This window comes from Desmodus rotundus, chromosome 6, assembly GCF_022682495.2.
Source record: "Desmodus rotundus isolate HL8 chromosome 6, HLdesRot8A.1, whole genome shotgun sequence".
In the NCBI taxonomy this organism is placed as follows: Eukaryota; Metazoa; Chordata; class Mammalia; order Chiroptera; family Phyllostomidae; genus Desmodus; species Desmodus rotundus.
The window spans coordinates 85,724,268-85,744,080 of NC_071392.1; the positions used below are offsets into that span (position 1 = coordinate 85,724,268).

Consider the following 19,813-nt stretch of genomic DNA (forward strand, 5'->3'; position numbering starts at 1 on the left):
GTGTTTAGTAAGAAGTCAGCTATAATCTTATTGTTGTTCCTTTGAAAGTAATTCATTTTTTTCCTGGCCAATTTTAAGACTTTTTGTTTATCTTTCAATTTTAATAGTTTGACTAATATATTTCCAGTGAGGTTTTCTTTTTCTTTTTCTTTTTCTTTTCACTTTTTTTATTGTCGTTCATGTACAGGTTTTCTTTATATGATAGCCTGCTTGAGTTTTTCTGAGCTTCTTGAATCTGTATCATTGATATAGTTTGTCAAGAGGTATAGAAATAACGTGGAAGTGAAGTAACTAGGGCACAAGTCTGCCTTTCATTCTGTATGTTGTAAAACATAAATGGGAGGTAAAAATAAAAACAGAAGCCAAAGAGAAATGGAAACATTTCTATAAGGAGTTGTAAGATGGTATCATCTTATTTTTGTTCAATGCTAAATATTTTTCAACTCTAGTTAGAGCACTGGGAAATCATTGGCTACCCCACAGAGAATATCATTCCTTCCTTCACTTGATTCTGAGTTGGTATTATAGAAATAAGCAGCTCTGCGATCATTGCAGGTGTTAAGCTACTCTTTATAGCAAGAAGTTTTTCCTCTGGGTGTTTATTTCTCTGAAATTTACCACCTGTTACCAGGTGATGTGAATGTTTATGATTAAACTGGATACTTAGGGAAGTGTTAACACTGTTTCTGCAATTCAACAACAACAACAACAAAAAGATGTTTTCTTAAGACACTACTAATCTAGTTCTTGAAGAAATGGGCTCTATAAATTTTTATAGCATGAAGCATATAATCCATAATCCAGATGCCTCATCTCTGAACAAAACTGCTCAGAGACTATCCTTGCATGTCAAAATTTCCCCCATTTTCAGTCTTGGACAATTCACATTCTCTTATCAAACTTTACTGTTAGGTAGTTTTTCTGACATTTAAATCATCCTCAAACTACATCTCAAAGAGAAAAGGTCCTGCTTAGCCAAAAGTTCTGTCCACCCTTCACCTGGACCTCACCTGCAGTGCCCTACACAAGGCGTCCTTCACCTGAACATTCCTCAGGCTGTAGATGAGGGGGTTTAACAATGGATTGAAGAGACTGTAAAACAGGGACAGTATTTTTTCTTGTTCCTTTTTTTGACTGGAGTCTGGGACCATATAAATAACCATGGCTATGCCAAAGAAGAACCCGACCACGCAGAGGTGGGAGGAGCAGGTGGAGAAGGCCTTTCTGCGGCCATCCCCAGACTGGATCTTCAGGATGGTCCAGAGGATGCTAGTATAGGACACCAGCACCAAGCAGAGGGGCCCCACTAAGATAAAGACAGAAGCAGCAAAGATGACAGCTTCATTGATCCAGGTGTCAGCACAGGCCAGCTCGAGGACAGACAGGATCTCACAGAAGAAGTGGTTTACTTCCCGGGGCCCACAGAAGGGCAGCCTTAGAAGGAGAATCACATGTATCAGAGCCAGGACAAATCCGCACAACCAGGACGTGGCGGCCAGGACCGTGCACACACTCCAGCTCATGATGACAGTGTACTGGAGGGGGTGGCAGATGGCCACGTACCGGTCATAGGACATCGCCACCAAAATCAGGCACTCTGTGAGAGCAAAAGCTATATACAAAAAGGTCTGTGTGATGCACGGGACAAAGGAGATGGCTCTATTCTGGTTCACTAAGTTTGCCACCATCTTGGGGACGTTGTTGGAAGCAAAGGACATGTCAATGACGGCCAGGTGGGAGAGGAAGAAGTACATGGGGGTGTGTAATCGCTGGTCCAGACAGATGAGTGCAAAGATCATGCCGTTTGCCAGCAGACTGAAGGCGTAGAACAGGGAGAAGACCCAGAAGAGGAGCACTTCCGTCTCTGCGCTGAGCTGGAACCCCAGCAGCACGAACTCTGTGACCCATGACTGGTTTCCCCCCATTCCTTAAAGACAGTCTGGCAAGGAGAGGAAAGTGATAGAAAGATAAGAGCTAAAGAATCAATAAAAATTGAAATTATTTAATACAAAAGAATGTATGTACACATGCTAGTCTCTATTATGTTTCAATAATTTTCCATCTTAATCTAACAAACATTTCAAAACCACATTTATAAAGGAAAAACAAACTATTTAGCATAATGTAAAATTGTATCATTGGTAATAGAGCCATACAAACAAATTCTTCATTCTAGAGCCTCTACTTCAGCTTTTCTGGCTCCTTTTCAAAGATCTTACGTAGTTCACTAATTTTAAAGTATTTATATTAACCGGTGGTTTATTTTTAGCTTAAAACATATAATTTTCGAACTTTATTTTAGTTATTCACTTAATTCCTTTACTTATTTTTCTTTCCTTGTGAAGAATTTGTTGACAACAGACAATTTTAAGTCACTGGTCAAAGTTTCAAAAGGCTTATTCATAGTGGATAAGATTTGTGTCTTCCCTGAAGATATGACAATTTTCTATTTCTTTTTAGAAACAAAATAATGAAACATCATGTAAATAACTTTAAAATCTATGTTTTTAGGGAAGCATTTTGATTACTTTGGTGTTATGAATGTCTAGTCTTGCAGTGCATATATGTGCACCTACCATGTATTAGAAACTTTTAAAATAAATATTATATCTGTCCTTTGATGCTCCTTTGGCAGTGGCGTCTTCGAGCCTTTCTTCATGTCATAGTCTTCTATGACATTTAATGGTTGAGTGGGGTTTTTTTCATTTCGTACATATACTGTAACTTAGTGAATCTCACCTTCTGGCAATTAGATTAGGGACTATGTGCATTTTATTTACCACGTGCTATGGGGCAGTACCCATGCCTGTGCAGCACACGAGCAATGTGTGTATGTGTAAGTATATGTTGTATATATCTGTGCTCTGTTTTTTAATGAAAATCTCAGGATGCATTCCTAGGAGTGAAACTGCTGATGAAGGACACACCTTTCATTTTCCAGTGAATAGAAAAATAAATGCAAGCAAAAGAGATATTTTAAAGCTCCACCTGGGCCAGACTCCCTCAGTGGGGAAGGTGGCTGACTCCGCAATTTAGACTGTAAACCCGCATTCAGACTTCCCTTGCGGTTGTCCTACCTGATGGGTACTTCTTTTTTATTTTTAAGATTTAATTTATTTATTTTTAGAGAGAAGGGAAGGGAGGGGGAAAGAGAGGGAGAGAAACATCAATGTGTGGTTGCCCCCATGCGCCCCCAACTGGGGACACAGCCTGAAACTCAGGCAGGTGCCCTGACCAGGAATCGAACTGGTAACCCCTTGGTGCACAGGCCAGTGCTCAATCCATGGAGCCATACCAGCCAGGGCTGATGGGTTTTTCTATTATGCTGGACCCCCAAGAGGTGTTTCCTTTAAACCTCTGACTGGAACTGGGAATAATTCACCCACTTGGGTTACTCTTGCCTTTACTTGATAAGTGGTAGATGGGAAAGCAGCAACGAAAGAAAAAGAGGCTCCTTGAACTTGAATGCAACCTAAATGGCAGGTAAGGAGAGCGCTGATTTGGGGGGATACTGTCTTGCCCCAGCTGCCAATACACAGCCCACCCCCTGACCCCCAGCTCGCAGCTCCTTCCCAGTTGCCTCAGATGCAGAGATGCCTCACCCAGCACGGGTGCTTCCGACGCTGCCCACAACCCACCACTGACTGTGGTGGGACAGGAAGACCCCACCCCTGCAGCCCAGCGTGGGGAAACTGGGGTCGTATGTGCTTCAGAGCTGCCTGTAGAGTTTAGTGAACCTTTACTGTGCTGAGATTGAAGGTTTCTTACCTCCCCCTCCCTTCTGCAAGTACTGATCCCTAAAAAAGTATTCTGCATTGCAAAGGCCATCTCAGCGTCCACTTTTGGAGGATCCACGCCGGGACCACCAAACAATATGCAGACCTTCACCCTCCCCTAATTACTAGCCTTGTGACCATGCCTTGATCTAACTGCCCTCCGGTCCCCAAGGGTTACCACACTTCAGACACACCTTGTTTTGGTTTCTGAAGTTTTCTAAATGGCAGTGCCATCCTATACACCACCCTTTTTAATCCTCCTGCGTCATATGCAGGGGGCACAACAGCAGATACACCCCAAGTCTCCCGTGCCTTACACAGCAATGTGAATCTTACACTCTCGAGTCAGATGTGGGAGAGGCAGCCCTCTCTCCTCTTGTGCCTGTGCCGTAGGGGACACGCGTCCTCAGAGTCACAGCGGGGAGACAGAAGGTGCACACCTGTTCACAGCTGCCTCAGCTGGGAAACGATGCCCATCACTTCCGCTCACTTTTTAGGCCAGAAATATTCATATGTATTCATTCTAACTTAAGGGAAGGCTAGTAAAAAATAGAGGAAAGTAAATGGATATTTAACAACCTCTGCAACTCCCGAACATTCGATTGTTTTCACCGGCTTACCAGCGCTGACTGTACTTACGTCTTTCCCACTCCATACTCAGTGATGACATATTCATTGCTTGAAATTGGCCCTGGCGGGAATATTTACACCACAGACATTGGCAAATGCTGTAAGTAAGGCTCCCCTCCCCTTTAGAAAGCATATGTTAAACATTTATCATTGGTTATATATAATATTTTTTAAACTCGATCCATTGTAGTTATTGTCGTCTCAATTTTAGGCTCTACATTGAGAATTACTATTCTTCCTTACATAAGTGACATCAGAAGCAAGACTTTTCAGCCCGAACTTCATCTACTACACAGAAGAGAATAAATGTATCACGTATTGCTATTTAGCATAGCATCGCAGCATTTATACACACATGGGAGATGTCATTTTATCTTGCACAATTACAGCAAATTTTCCACATAGACACAAGTACTTTTCAGTACATTGTAAGTTAAATTTACTTTTGTACTAAAATTACAATTCTTCATATATATGATCACCTTTGTTTTTTTTAATAAAGATTTTATTTACTTATTTTAGCCTGAAGGGAAGGGAAGGAGAGAGAGAGGGAGAGAAACATCAATGTGTGGTTGCTCCTCCGGGGCCCCCTACTGGGGACCTGGCCAGAAACCCAGGCATGTGCTCTGACTGGGAATCGAACCTGCAACCCTTTGGTTCACAAGCCGGTGTTCAATCCACTGAGCCACACCAGCCAGGGTGATCACCTCTCTTTTTTAAGACCCATGCAGGTAGTGTGATCCTAGTAATGAACACACATGGGCAGTGCTTATATATTCTTTTGTACAGGTGAGATGCTGACTGGAGAATGCTGCGGGATCTGTCTTGGATGCAGGCACAGATACTCACCCGGTGTATCCACTGACCTATTTACAGACAGTCAAAGGGATGCCTTAAAGGGCATGACAGTCCTGGGACTTCCTGTGAATTCTTCGCAGTGACTTCCCATTTGATTAGAGAGCTCTCTTTGCTTATGCAAAAACAATTGCCATAAAGAACGAGGGCCAGCCAGCTCATTGTGTCTAGGCTAGTCAGAAGTAAGGACAAAGACAGCATGGCCCTTTCTGCAATGGTGGTGGATTTGAGACTGTTCTGGGTACCAGCTCATCACAAGTGGGGCGTCTCTATAAGCTGATGTTAACTGTGTAGTATTGGTCCAAGTTTTCAGTAAAAATAAGCATATTGTCACTGTAACTCTCCAGTTATTTTTAAAGACATAGCCAGGGATAACCTAGTGAAGAGCGTGGTACAGAAGGCCTTTCAACTGAATTCCAATGTTTCCAGCATATAAAATGTATATGATAGCATTATCATATACATCTTTCTGCCCTTTTGAGTGGAAACTGATGTTTTTGTTAGATGCATAGGTGCCAGACCCAATGAAAAACACATACTTTGAGGACTAAATACAGGGCTGAGTGAAAGCTGTGAGCGCACAAAACAGTTCATTTATTCTTGGATTATTACTTATTAATTATTGTACTATTTTCCATATGAACAACTGTAAACCTACTTGTGGCCCATCCTGTCTGTCTAGGTCCTGTGTGTTTGCAAAGCTGTTATTTTCACTTTAAATAAATAAAATTTTTACCATTAGATGTTAATGATTTGGCAATAATTTTAGTCTATAATATTGGACTGTTATAAACCTATAGAAAAGTTATAACACTCAAATGCATTTTCTAGTTTAGATCTACTTTGCACTTCTAATTTGGAGACATCTGAAGAGGAAGTGGTATTAATCAAAAGAAGAACTGTTTAAAGTAGCTTTGAAATCACAGTTCAACGCATAGCAGAGCTTTGAAGGTTTTAAACTAAGAACCCGAGAGAAGCATCAGTTAAGGTGGAGTGGCATCTCTTGGAAGTAAAATCTCACGTGACCTCCCAAACTTTTCTCTTCTATAAATATGATCGAGCAAGGGATGATTCTACCTAACAGTGTACTCAGCAAGGGATATTAAATTTAGCTACAAAAATAATTGTCTAGAGTTCAGGATAGGGTAAGAAACCTCAGGAATATATCAATCTTTTTAGACACTATCAGAAACAACCAGCAATGATTTAAATACATGTAATCTCTAAACTGGAAAGTTAACAATTTAAATAAGGATAACCCATTTCCACTGATTAAGAACTTCTGCCTATCTGCGTCACAATCTTACTTCCCAGATTATTGTTTGCAGCTGTGTTTTTTTAATTCTAACTACCTGATCGTTTATGCTGCATTTTAGTTACCATTATATTCATATTTTTCGATTGGCCAAAACTAAAAATAAAAGTTAAGATATCACATAACACGGAGTCATTATAGCAATGGAAGAGAGAATAAACACGAGAGCGTTTGATGGTTGAAAGTAATTCCACTTGCCAATCGATGTAATTACAATGTTATCAGCTCGGGGAAATAAAAACACAGAGTCAGGAAGAGGGCTTCCTCACATGGGCAGGGTTCCCACCCAACACACAGCACGGGAACCCCGGCAGCACGTTCCAGCTCCACCGTATGTTCGTGCAATCCAGCCGCGTTGCCAGCCATCCTGTCCTTTCCTGAGGCCAGAAAAACACTTTCCTACAAGACATGTGTCGGAGTAGGAAATACACCGATACTCTTTAACAAGCGGATAGAATATAATTCAGAAACTGCCATAACCATTTTGCCGTTTCATGACAGGCAATAAATACCGCTTAGAAACACTCTCACTAGGACTTTTGTTTGCTTTTAGGCTACGGCCAGTCTCTCTGATACCAAGGTTAGTAGCAAGTGTTATATTGAAAATTTGACTGGCGGAAGTCTCCGTAACTATATATAACTATGTTTATCCTTCCATTAAGTGACTTGGGTCAAGTTATGTAACATCTCTGCATGGAAAACCTTCATCTAGGCGTAGGATGACCTCTCACCTCTGTGGCCCAGTTCAGAAAGCCACAGGCAGAGGTCATGGCCTGGACAAGTAGTTTCACATTTTCTGTGTCTTTCTACTTATGTTTTTCCTTTTATTTTTTAAAGATTTTATTTATTGATTTTTAGAGAGAGGGAAAGGGAGGGAGGAAGAGAGGGAGAGAAACATCAATCGGTTGCCTCATGCATGCCCCCAACCGGGGTCCTGGCCCACAACCCAGACATGTGCCCTGACTAGAATTGTACCTGCGACCCTGTAGGTTCTCAGGCCCACACTCAGTCCACTACTGAGCCACCCCAGCCTGGGCTGTCTTTCTACTTAGTTTTCTTTTAGGGCAAGTTCTGGTCTCCATTTCTCATCCCATTATCGGAAGAGACACAGGGAAGGACGTCAGATGGAGTGAGAAGGTCCACGCTCGCAGCCCAGCTAGGAAGAGCCCCCCACAAGAATTTGTTTCTCCCCAGCCCAGCTTCCTTGAACACGCACTCTGACTCGAGGAGACAAACATCTGTCACCGTAGTCCAGGTGAATTCTGCTGCCTCCTTGTCCTACGGCAATCATACTCATCCCAAACCACCTACCAGTGCTAATAAATCTCTTCTGTGTACGGCGGTGTTAACTCTCGCTGTGACCTTAAGATTCTACTTTAACCTGGAGGCAATTCCGTGGAAGGCAGGCCTACTCCTTCTTCTAGCTGTCTCCATGGTGAGAAATCCCAGGGTTGAAAATACTCACTTCCCTTAATGATGGTGTTGGAGGGTAACACAGCTATTGTCTCTGCACCCCTAGGAGCAAAGGCAGCATTTTTGATCAGCTCCATCCAACCAATTGGACTCTTGAGAATTCAGATTTTCCAATGGCGCCCCATACATCATTACCTCGATATACATCTTTCCTAAGGGAGGCGCAAAAAAAAAGAAAAAAAGTTTTGCTGAACATTCTCTCTGGAGAAAAACAAAGATCACCTGTGTTTCACTGTCCTTAGAGGAAATATTTTTGGAAAGGGCAGGAGCAGATAGATTCTCAGAGGATGCAAATAGATTCGCAAACTGGAGCCTGAGGCAAATATTGCAATTTATCACTTGGGTGTAGAATAGTTTTGCTAATTCAAACTTCTTATTCCCAATCCTAATATGTAATAAATGGGTCCCCATAGAGCCTGGGCTACCACCTGTAAATGGAATAAAACCTCTCAAGAAGACACATGTCACCCTGACTGGTGTGGCTCAGTTGGCTAGGCATCATCCCTCAAAGCGAAAGGTCACAGATTCAATTCTGGTCAGGGCATGTGCCTGGATTGTGGGTTCCGTCCCTGGTTGGAGCACATGTGAGCGGCAACCAATCGATGTTTCTCTCCCTCTCTTTCTCCCTCCCTTCCCCTCTTTCTGAAAATAAAAAAAGAACAAAGTCCAAGGTAAGCTCTGGCCATGAAGTGATGGAGGTACGAGAATGGAAAGGCCTTGTGACTGGCAGATGTCTGGCTGAGGTGAGTCTCAGCCGACCTGACAACACTCGCGTGAATCAGAGCCCACACATCCTCAGAGAGTAAACCCCGAAGTTCAAGCTGCCCCCGGGGACCCGGCCCAGGGGGCTGCTCCCAACGCTGCCTGAGGCAGCCTTCTGACAAAAGAAAAACATTCGCTGTCACTTCGGAAGACCTGAGCTCATCTTACTGTCCCTGAAACCCTTAGCCCAGAACCTCATTTGTAGCACAGCAAAACAAATGCCAAGCAGACTCAATCACTGATGAATTAAGATCAACAAGATGAGCAAATAGAGTAAAATCACCTGTTTGGGAGTATAGGAAGTCAGCTATGTTTATGGGGGTTATTTAATTGATCGATTGCAGAGAGAGAAGGGGAGAGACAGGTGTTGGGGTGGGAGGTTGTCGTTCCACTTACTGATGCATCATTGGTTGCTTCTTGTACGTGTCCTGACGGAGGACTGACCTGCAACCTTGGCCTATGGGGATAGCATTCTAACCAACGGAGCTACCCGCCTCTTTATGTTTTATATTCATATTTTTGACTAAGATTTGTTCAACATTATGTTTGACTAAGATTCATTCAACATTATGTTTGATTAATAAAATCATTCATAATTAATAAAAATTAATTACCTGCAAATACTGCAAGAGATTGCTTTCACCTCTCTGTGAACTAACCCTATTGCTAACTGATTACAATGCCTTTGCCTGTGCAGTTTACCTTTCCGTGAGTTATTTAACTCATTAATTCCTACATCTCTACTCTACTTTCCAAAAGCACTGACGCGATTTCGGCTTTTAGCACTGATTTTATTAAGTGGTACCCGATGGCAGAAGTTTTGTTTTGGTTTTTGCTTTCAACACCTACGTAACTGCAGATAGGTCTGGCCAGTCCCGATGTGAGGAAGTCCCGGTGCTGATGGGTCATCCGGTGGATGACCCAGTGCTGATCTCACAGTGCTGATGACCCTCTCCACCGCTGGCTCCTGCATCTGCTCGGTTGCCTGGTATTTCTCCCGTTTCCTTACCCACCAAACACCCTTCAAACACAGAACCCACTCACAACTTGTACACTTTGCCTGTTGCCATGGCTAAGCTGTCCAACCATCCAGGACTGAAAACTCTGCATCTCAGAAAAATCCCTGGTCCTGGGCAAACCAGAATAGTTGGTCACCCTAGTGCCACCTAAATGATTGACTATGTTCACACCACAAGCTTTAGCATTTACCTTTCAACCACGTCCATGATACTGACTCCAGTTTCATTCCTCGATGAGCAGACATACACACACTTGGACTTCCCACACAGGCACACATGCACCTGCTTAAAATCCTCCAGTGGCCTCCCCTTAGCCATGCTTCTACCGCTGGTCAGGCAAAGTCCTCCACACGGCCTCACAGGCCTACGTTTTCTGACAGATCTTGAACTTTTCTTTTATTCATTTTACTGAATATAGTCATTGAAAGAACCAGATGGCTTGGCTCTTTTTGAAATCTTAATTATGGAAACTTTCCAACACAGAGAAAAGTAGAAAATCAGTACAAAGAGCCTCATGTATCGCAGCCAACATCTATCAGCATCTTGCCAGGACTGTCTGTTAAAGGCTGGGAGGAGAGTTCAAATACAGGGTGGGGCAAAAGTAGGTTTAGAGTTGCTCATATAGAAAATAATACAATAACTAACAAATAATAAAAGAATAAACTGCGTTTCACATACTCACAACTGTACACCTCCTTCTGCCCCACCCGGTATTTCCAGCAGTGTTAGTCTCAAATACATGGTGGGTTCTACATCAGGGACTCGCAGCAACTCTGTGCCTTTCTCCTAAATGCCACGGCCATTCTCGGGGTGTGACGTGATCCCCATTCAAATTGTCACACGTGTGTTTCGTCTCTAAACTTCGGTTCTTTTAACTCTGCCCATTTCAACAATGGTTAAGTATCTCCTGCTGAATTTAGCAAAAGTTCCTCTAAAAATGGTGCTGCTTGTTTTTCCTGACGAATCTGTTTCATGTGACCATTTTTAACGCGCCTGGCGAAATAGATCCCGCAAATGTTTCGTGTTCTCTCCTCCTACAGCAGTTGATCAGTTTCACATTACTCTTCCACAAGCCTTTACTGTAAGAAGTTCTATAATAGTCATGAGCTACCTGTTTCTGTTCTACCCAAAAAATCATGAAGAAAAGCCTTACAATCTATCCTATTTTCCCCCCCAAAATTAGGTTTTAATTACTTTCCGAAGCTCTTTTCCAGCTTCTCTAAAGAAAGCTCACAGCTCTGTCTCTGACTTCTGAGTCTTCCTCACCCACGGTGTGTTGGGAAGAGATGCCCAGCACCCACGCGCTCTCCCTGGTGGGAGCCACTCCCGCACACCACCCGCTCTTCCTCTCAGGCAAAACAGCACAGAGATTGAACATTCGGGTTCGAGAGCCGCACAGCCCAGATTTCAACACCGTATTAGCTCCGTGACTCTTGAGCAAGTTGCTCGGCTTTTCTAAGCTTCAATGTCCTTGCCTTTAAAAGACGGGCGCTAAATATCTCTGTCTAGTGGGGTTATTGTTGTAATTCGCAAAATCCTTAGAACAGCGCCTAACATTATATGTAAGCACCCTGTTTCCTTTTATTACTTAGGAGCAAAGATCAAACGGTGTTGTTTGAAAATATGGCCACTAGATGGCAGCATCCTCATTTCTGCAGCACGAACCTTTTCTGGCAGAGGTATTTGCAACTCAATATTCAACACACCATTCATTTGATTATATTAACTGACATTTTTTCCTCTCTTTCCCCTCTTGGTTTAAGCTCCATATTTTCCTTTGAAATTCCAGGAACACAGCTATTGATCCACGTATGTAGCCACCTCTAAAACTCTATGCTGAAGCTATTCTTAATCCAGAGCTGCTAATCTTATTTAGTAATTAGAGGAATTAAAACCAAACCACCATTGGTTATGGAAGGGGTCAACTGCCTGATCTTTGCTCTCGTTTCTCTCCTCTGGCTTCAGAGAAGACAAGATGGCTTCAAAGGTGGCCTCCCTCATCACTGCATGTTTCCCTGCCGGCTGCCTGAAGAGAGGACCATAAATCCATTGAACAACAAACAGTTCAGTGTTTTCAATATTTACTGAGACACTGTATAGGTGAGATACTGCGCCAGGTGGTAAGACTGTAAAGGTAAATAATAATCATATAGATGCAAAAATAATGTATCTATTAACAAATCTACTAGATCTTTCTAGAAATAAAATATTAATGTTGTAATAAACTCAACAACTTACTCTAAAACTTATATAGAAGAATAAAGGTCCTTGAATAATTCATCTCTGCCATATATTAAGGCATACTACTAAGTTATAATCAGACTAATAGAACAGGAGAATAACCATAAAAAATATCCATCGGAAGATATGATAAAAAGTGAACCATATATAAGTGGGCAAAGGATAGATCATTTATGAATTCTGGGAGTGAGGCTCACTGTTCGGAGAAAAATGAAGTTGGATCCCTTTCTCTTGCGTACAAAGGTAAATCTTCCTCATACAACGGCAAATCTAAATGGATAAAAGGCCTAAATGTGAAAGGTAAAATTACAAAGTTCAAAGAAAATACAGAATAATTGTGTGACTAAGGGGTAGAGAATGGCTCATTACACAAGATCCCCAAAACTCAAAAATTGATGGGCACTCTATTCCATGAAAGGCGCCGATGGCAGCCAGGAGGAGACATTTACAACATCTACACGCAGCCAGAGACCAGGAGCCAGAGCCACACAAAAAACTGCTGTGCGCACGTGCGCGCCCCAAAACGCAAACGGCCGACAAACAGGAAAGGGCTCGTCCCTGTTCTAGCCAGAAATATACAAATTAAAACAACAAATAACATACTATTTTCACATTCCTCAGACTAGCCCCAAACTGCCGTGTTGGCGAGGATGTGAAGAAAGGAACACCTTTGTCCTCCTGGCGGGGTTGTGAAATCATTCCCTCCTCCTGGCGAGCAATCTGCCAGCACGTGGTGAAATGGGGTATTTACATATGCTTTGACCCAGAGATCCACCCCTGGGCACGTCCCCCCAAGGAAAACCCTAGCTCAGGTGCATGCAGGGACATGGAGAAAGAAGGTCCTTGCAGCACTGTTTGTGGAGGCAGCGCGCGGAAGGCACCCCAGACAGGGCCCGTGGGTCGGGAAAGTGCGATGGGTGCCCCCTGCAGAATATCGTGCTGCAGTCGGAATCGGTGAACTAGAAGCACAAACAGCACTTACACGTGGGAAAACACCTCACACGCAGCACAGCCCTGTACATTTCAGGAGGAGATATTTCACGTCCTTGGTAATTACTAACCACAGCAGCACGCGTGTCTGAGAGAGCCATATTGCACAGGGGTAAAGCCTGGGCCAGTCTCTTAATCTCTCTGTTTAATTAGTTTCTTCGTCTGAAAAATGGGAAATGCTAGGAGTAACTACTCTGTGGGGCTGTTGTGAAAATCAGCTGAGTTAATATAAAGTGCTTAAACAATGCTTGGCTGTAAGTACTCACTAAGTAGTGAGGTTGTTATTGTCCATAATAATGAATGGGAGGTTCAAGAGTGCAAGAGAAAAATAACATTTTAAAAAACAATGGTGGGGCCCTGCCCAGGCAGCTCAGTTGGGTGGAGCGTCCTCCCGTACACCAAAAGTTTGCAGGTTTGATCCCCAATCGGGATGCATGTGGGAGGCAACCAATCACTGTTTCTCTCTCACATCGATGTTTCTTTCTCTCTCTCTCTCCCTTCCACTCTCTCTAAAAAAATCAATAAACAAGTCCTCAAGTGAGGATTTAAAAAAAACAGGGTGGGGACTTCTATGTATAACTGAGCTAGGAATTGAAGGGATGGTTTAACTCAACCCTCTCTGTCCCTGAGGTGAAAACACACCCACACACCCACACAAACACTTCCTCCCAGCAGTTTACAACAGAGTGGGAGGTGTGCAAAAGTTCAGTGCGCTGTGGTAAGGGCCGTGACAAGAGGACGCACAGGTGGTACAAGCACCCTAAAGAGGGACACCGAGCTTAGCCTACAGGCTCACAAAGGGACTCTGGAGGACAGGAGTCTTGGGGACAGGATGATTTAGGGCTTACAATTTGGGACCTGAGTTTGGATCACAGTTGTGCCTCTTCCTAGTCGATAAGATTTTCGGCATTGTATTCTCAGAGTATGATGCGTAGAAAACACCCACTCCCGAAGAACAAATGGCTAGAACTCAAAGACCCCAGCAGAACCTCACTATAACCTTGCCTATGATTAGGCCTCTCTCAAGGTAGTTCATATCTCTTTAAGGACAATCACCAAACTGCCTATTAATATTTACCTTAACCTGAAGGCTTAAAAATGCATCTGCACACTGGTTTGTTCCAGGGCCACATGCAGTCCAGGAATGGCTATGAACACGGCCCAACACAAAATCATAAATTTGCTTAAAATATTATAAGATTTTTTTGTGATTACATGTCGCAATATATTTAACATGTGGCCCAAGACAACTCATCCTCTTCCAGTGTGGCCCAGAGATGCCAAAAGGTTGGACATCCCTGGTAGATCATGTTAGAGAGCAGGCAGGCAGTCCTGTTCTTTCATAATCCTCCAGAACGTCAGGGTGCAGAGGATGGTGGTCGCATCAGATCTTGGAAGGAGAAGGCACTGATGACCGTGCTGGTCCTTAAAACCAGGAGGAAGTAATTGCCAATCAGAGAAAAGGGTATTTTAAGCAGTTGGCCGCAGAGTGCCTGCGAGTCGGCCCACACGCCATCCCCGTCACGTGTGCCACCAGGCGCTGCATGAAAAGGGACCCACCAGGCACGCGCGTTGAGTCATCAGCTAGAATGTTGTTTTGTCCTGAGAAGGTGGTGCCTGGTCCAAAAAAGGGGACTTGGTCACAGGAGAGTTTACAAATCCTGGGTGCACTCACGAGGTTTGTTCATTTTTCTCACGGGAGGAACACGAAAATAAAAATACTGGAGTGGGCTGAACTTTGCTTAGAGAATGACCTTAGAAGTGAAAAAGGAAAGGGACAAAACAGAAGTTTTTTCAGCCCAGTTCCCACGGGCAGAGCAGAACAACATGTTTTCCAGCAGCTTGAAACCAAAATCCAGTAGACAAGGTTCGTTCTTCGAAACTGAGCAGGAAGAGGCCACCAAAGTTTGGTGTCGAGTTCTCAGAGGCCAGCTCCAGACTGCACAGGATCAATTCCCTCTTCCACCACTTACAGGCTTTATGTATGTCCTTGCACAAGTTTCTGAATCTCTCCGTGCCTGGTTTTCCCCATCAATGAAATCAGGACCGTGATGATAATAGTGCCTACCTGAACAGCCACTTTAGAAACAGTTTGTCAGTTCCTTAAAAAGTGAAGCACAGCCCTGGCTGGTGTGGCTCAGTGGACTGAATGCTGGCCTGTAAACTAAACAGGTTCGCAGGTTCGATTCCTAGTCAGTGCACATGCCTGGGTTGCAGGCTAGGTCCCCAGTTGCGGGCGTGTAAGAGGCAACACAATGTTTCTCTCTCCTTCTCTCTTTCTCCCTGCCTTCCCCTCTCTCTAAAAGCAAATAAAATCTTTGGGAAAAAAGAAAAAGTGAAGTACAAACTTAGCATTAGGCCCAGGTATCTACCCCCCCCAAAGAAAAACATACATCCACACCAAAATGTATATGCAAATATTCATAGCAATGTTGTTTTTATAATGGCCAAGAACTAGAAATAATCCAAACACCCATCCACTGGTTAGTGCAGCAATTTTCAACCCTTTTCATGTCATGGCACACATAAACTAATTACCAAAATTCTGCAGCACACCAAAAAATAGGTATAATTTTGATTCATTCACACTGGACAGCTGTTGTTGAGTTGGCTGTAATTATTTTTTTTATTTCACAACCTAAGGGGAAAGAGGTCAGTGCCCCTGACTCACTAGTCGGGTATTGTGCAGTGACCAGTGTAGCTCAGTTGGTTGGGCATCGCCCTGCAAAGCGCAAAGTCATCAGTTCAATTCCCGGTCAGGGCACATGCGTGGGTTGCAGGTTGTCCCCTGGTTGGGGCACGTGCAAGGGGCAGCCGATCGATGCTTCTCTCCCTCTGTTTCTCCCTCCCTTCCCCTCTCTCTAAAAAATAAATGAGTAATTTTTAAAAATAGTCATGTATGGCATGTTTTAAAAATTCTCGTGGCACCCTGGTTGAAAATCGCTGGATTGGTGGATAAGCAAAACGTGCTACATGCATACAATGGAATCCTACTCAGCAATATAAAGTAAGAAACTACTGATACGTGCTACACCATGAGTGAACCTCAAAAACATCACACTAAGCGAAAGAAGCCAGATGATATATATATATATATCATATTATGAAGTTTCCAGAAAAGGCAAATCCATGGAGGCAGAAAGCAAGTCGGTGGTTTCCTGCGACTAAAGTGGGAAGAGAATTGATTGCAAACCGGTGTGAGGGAGTTTTTTGAGCTGATGCAAATATGCAAAGACAGGATTATGGAGATGACTGCACAGCTCTACAAATTCAGTAAAAATTGCTGCATGGTACACGGGCCATAGGTACATTTTATGACACATAAATTAAGCCTATTGAATAAAGCTGCTAAAGAAAAAGACACTACTTTACCTTGCAGGGCTGTCATGAGGATTAAATGAGTTATTTTTTTTAAGATTTTATTTATTTTTAAAGAAAGGGGAAGGGAGAGAGGAAGGGAGGGAGAGAAACATCAGTGTGTGGTTGACTCTCACGCGCCCCCTACTGGAGACCTGGCCTGCAACCCAGGCTTGTGCTGGATACCTGGGAATAGAAAGGACCACCCTTTGGTTCACAGAGGGGCCGCTCAACCCACTGAGCCACACCAACCAGGGCTAAATGAGTTAAAAACACTTAGAACAGTGTCTGACAGGAACTCAGCTCTAAGTGCTCTGTGCATTGACTAAATAATGAAGATACATGTTTGTGGCTATGTGATTGAACACACGATTAAATTACTAACCGTTCTTGTGTGCTTTTCTACACCACCGGAAGCGCTTCTGAGTACTTAAGCAATGGAATTACTTCTCTTCTATGAAATGCATTTTAAAATATCATACTAAACTTGAGATCATTCAGGCGGAGATGTTAAGACGTGTCACGTGATCTAGCCGCCAACCACCACGTCTCGAACCTTATCTCCGGCACTGCCCTCTTCCCAATCCTTCAGCAGATGTGGACTTCCCTCAGTTTCTCAAGACTCGAGACTCCAGACTTGGGGCGACAGCGCTTTCACACGCCGCTGGCTCTCGCTGGCTCGGGGTGGGGGGCGGGGGGTGGTGCTCTCCCCCCGCCCCCTGCTCCACCTGCTCTCCCTCCCGTTGTTCAAATGCCTACCTAACTCCTACCGATGCGTCAAGTCTTCATTTAGGGCCACTTTTGATAGAAAGTTTTCCCTGATTCTTTCTCCTTTCCCTCGCATCCCCCCCTAACACACACACATACACACACACACTACACACTTTACATTGAATTTGACAACCAATGGTTTGCCGTTTGACCCCCACGTCAAAGGAAAAACTGAGTTCTGGAATCCCTGAGCACTCAGAACAGCACACGGCACAGACGGGGTATACTTTATTGTCACAGTGGGTTTGGAGGGTGCTACTGGCTTCTAGTGGGTAGAGGCCAGGGATGCCCCTGAACAGCCACTCATGCACAGGAGGGCCCCTCAGAACGGAGAATTACCCGGGCTGGCACGTCCACAGTGCTGAGGTTGAGAAATCCTGCGTAGGGGATGAAAGCATGAATTAATGAATAAATGAATCATTTTTGGACCTGAATTTAAGGACTGTCCTCACTGTCCTTTCAAATTCTAAAAGAAAAAGAAAATCTCAAAAATAGTTCAATGCCCTGTTCCTTTCCACAATTTGAAATTTGTTTCTCTAATGCTATTATTTCAGGATGGGAGAAATATCAGGATTATTTTATCAAGGGCACTATGGCGTCTGCACAGATGCCCCTTCAAACATGACTCCCCCCCAGACAGCCTGCTGCTGAAAGACACCTTAACCAAGGTCAGCCCCCTTCCCAGGGCAGCCCTCATCCTATTACTGGCAAAAGAGGGGGTGTCCCAACTTGGGACAACTCTGCAGGGCCATCCCAGCTCCAGAATTCCCTGTGGGGCTGGCTGGAGCCAGCACCACGGCCCAGTGTCTGCTTCAGACCCATGCTCTTTCCTTCCCTCTCCTCTCCCTGTGCCTTCCTTCCCCCAGAGGCGCTCTCAGAAAACCATTCCTGATAAAGCGCCTCCTCTCTAACCCTCGGGAGGTCGGCCTCCCAACTGCCACACCAGGAAACAATGGCTCTGCCTTCTAACATTTATCTTGGGATGTGAAGATTTTTATCATATAAAATAATCTAATCTAATAGTGTTGGAAGGATTGGTGCAAACAAACCTCTAGTGACGAAAAAGAGATCCCTGGTTGGTTGTCAGGGCATGGATGGAGGGCAGGGAGGGCTGGACAGAGTGCCAGGGGACAGACAGCAGGAAACTTTGGGGGGGCAGGGGACGGATAAGTTCACAATCATCCTGGTGCGATGGTTTCACAGGTGTCTGCCTATGTGGAAACTCATTCAAGTGCACACTTTCATCACGTGCAGTTGATTGTACGTCATTTTACCTCCATAAAGCTACTTGATTTTTTTAGAAAAGGAACAAAAAGAAATTATCAAAGCCTGAAAGGGCATCTGAAAAATTAATAAAATTACTTCTAATCCCTAATACAGCTATTTTCATTTTTTCTTTTCTTTTGGTGCACAGGTCCAATATAGTTTGTACATACTTTACAAGGGGAGAATGACAGAACGTGTTAGTTGTTTCCAGCTGCGATGTTGTCACGCTGGTATGTTGTGATGAACTGTGAGATGTTCCAACTAAATTCATTGATCATATTTACCCTGGGTTGCCAAGGCTTCCCTCTTTTAATATAGCACAGCATATCCGAGATCACATCCGTGATAATGTCAACCACTCTCCCACATTTGGGCCTGGCTTCTTAAATGCGGGAGCTAGCACACAGGATCTCCCCTAAGCCTCAGTAAATCCACAGGCATTTAGAACCAGGCGTTTAGAACCAGTGATGTAAATGCTCAGTTATTTCTTGAAAAATATTATATCTTAAAACTGCATCGCATGTGTTCCTACATGGCCCTCATCATGGGCATTGTCCTTAAAGCTAAGTGAGATAAATCATGGAAATAAATCATGTAAGTAAGTCTCCTTGCAATCCCCTCCCCATTCTGCCAGAACAAGTTCCTAAACACAACCTCCTTCCTGTCTGTTTTTCTTCCTACCTTCCTCCCTCGATCCATCCTTCCTGCCTGTCTTTCTTTCTGGACAGATAATATATACTCACATGGGTCAAAAAGTCAAAAGGTGTTAAACATTATACACAACAAAACTCTCTCTCCTGCCCTTCCCCCAGTCACCTAGCTTCCCTCCTCGAAAGCAATCAATTTTAATCAGCTTTTTGTGTTGCCATTCAGCATATCAACCAGCATACAGGTCACGTGCATATCCACACGCTTAGAGAGTATTTCAATCCCTAAAAGAAAGACAGCAAAAATATGCACTGTTTTACACCTTGCTTTTCAATTAATATTCAATATATAGGATATCATTCAATATTAATATACAATGAGCTTCCAGATTCTTTTTAAAGTTGAACACACAGGACAGGCCGTTTCCCCATGGTCACTCCAGTTATCCTGGCAGCGAGGCCTCAGACCCTCCTTCACTCACTCACAAAGTATGTGTTCATGGTCAAACATGTACCAGGCGTCGCGATACGCTCTGAGAAATATAAATATAAACATAAATATATACAGGGTCCGACACAAATAATGCCCTTTCTATTACAAAATCATGAGCATGTAATTCTGTAACATAACAGTATCAACTCAAGCACACCATATGACATTTTAGGTGAAATGTTCACATTAAAACTATACATTATTACACCCATATTATT

At 43.5% G+C, this 19,813-nt stretch overlaps 1 protein-coding gene across 1 annotated transcript; it reads right to left on the bottom strand.

Annotated features, from left to right (window-relative positions):
- Window positions 1–326: 326 nt before the first annotated feature.
- OR2A5 (olfactory receptor family 2 subfamily A member 5) lies at window positions 327–8,027 on the bottom strand. Its single transcript, XM_024572862.4, has 2 exons — window positions 7,888–8,027; window positions 327–1,939 (listed from the first exon to the last, which is right to left on the bottom strand). Exon 2 carries the CDS (start codon window positions 1,923–1,925, stop codon window positions 996–998), a length of 930 nt encoding a protein of 309 aa, XP_024428630.2. The 5' UTR covers window positions 1,926–1,939; window positions 7,888–8,027; the 3' UTR covers window positions 327–995.
- Between the last annotated feature and the right edge of the window lie 11,786 nt (window positions 8,028–19,813).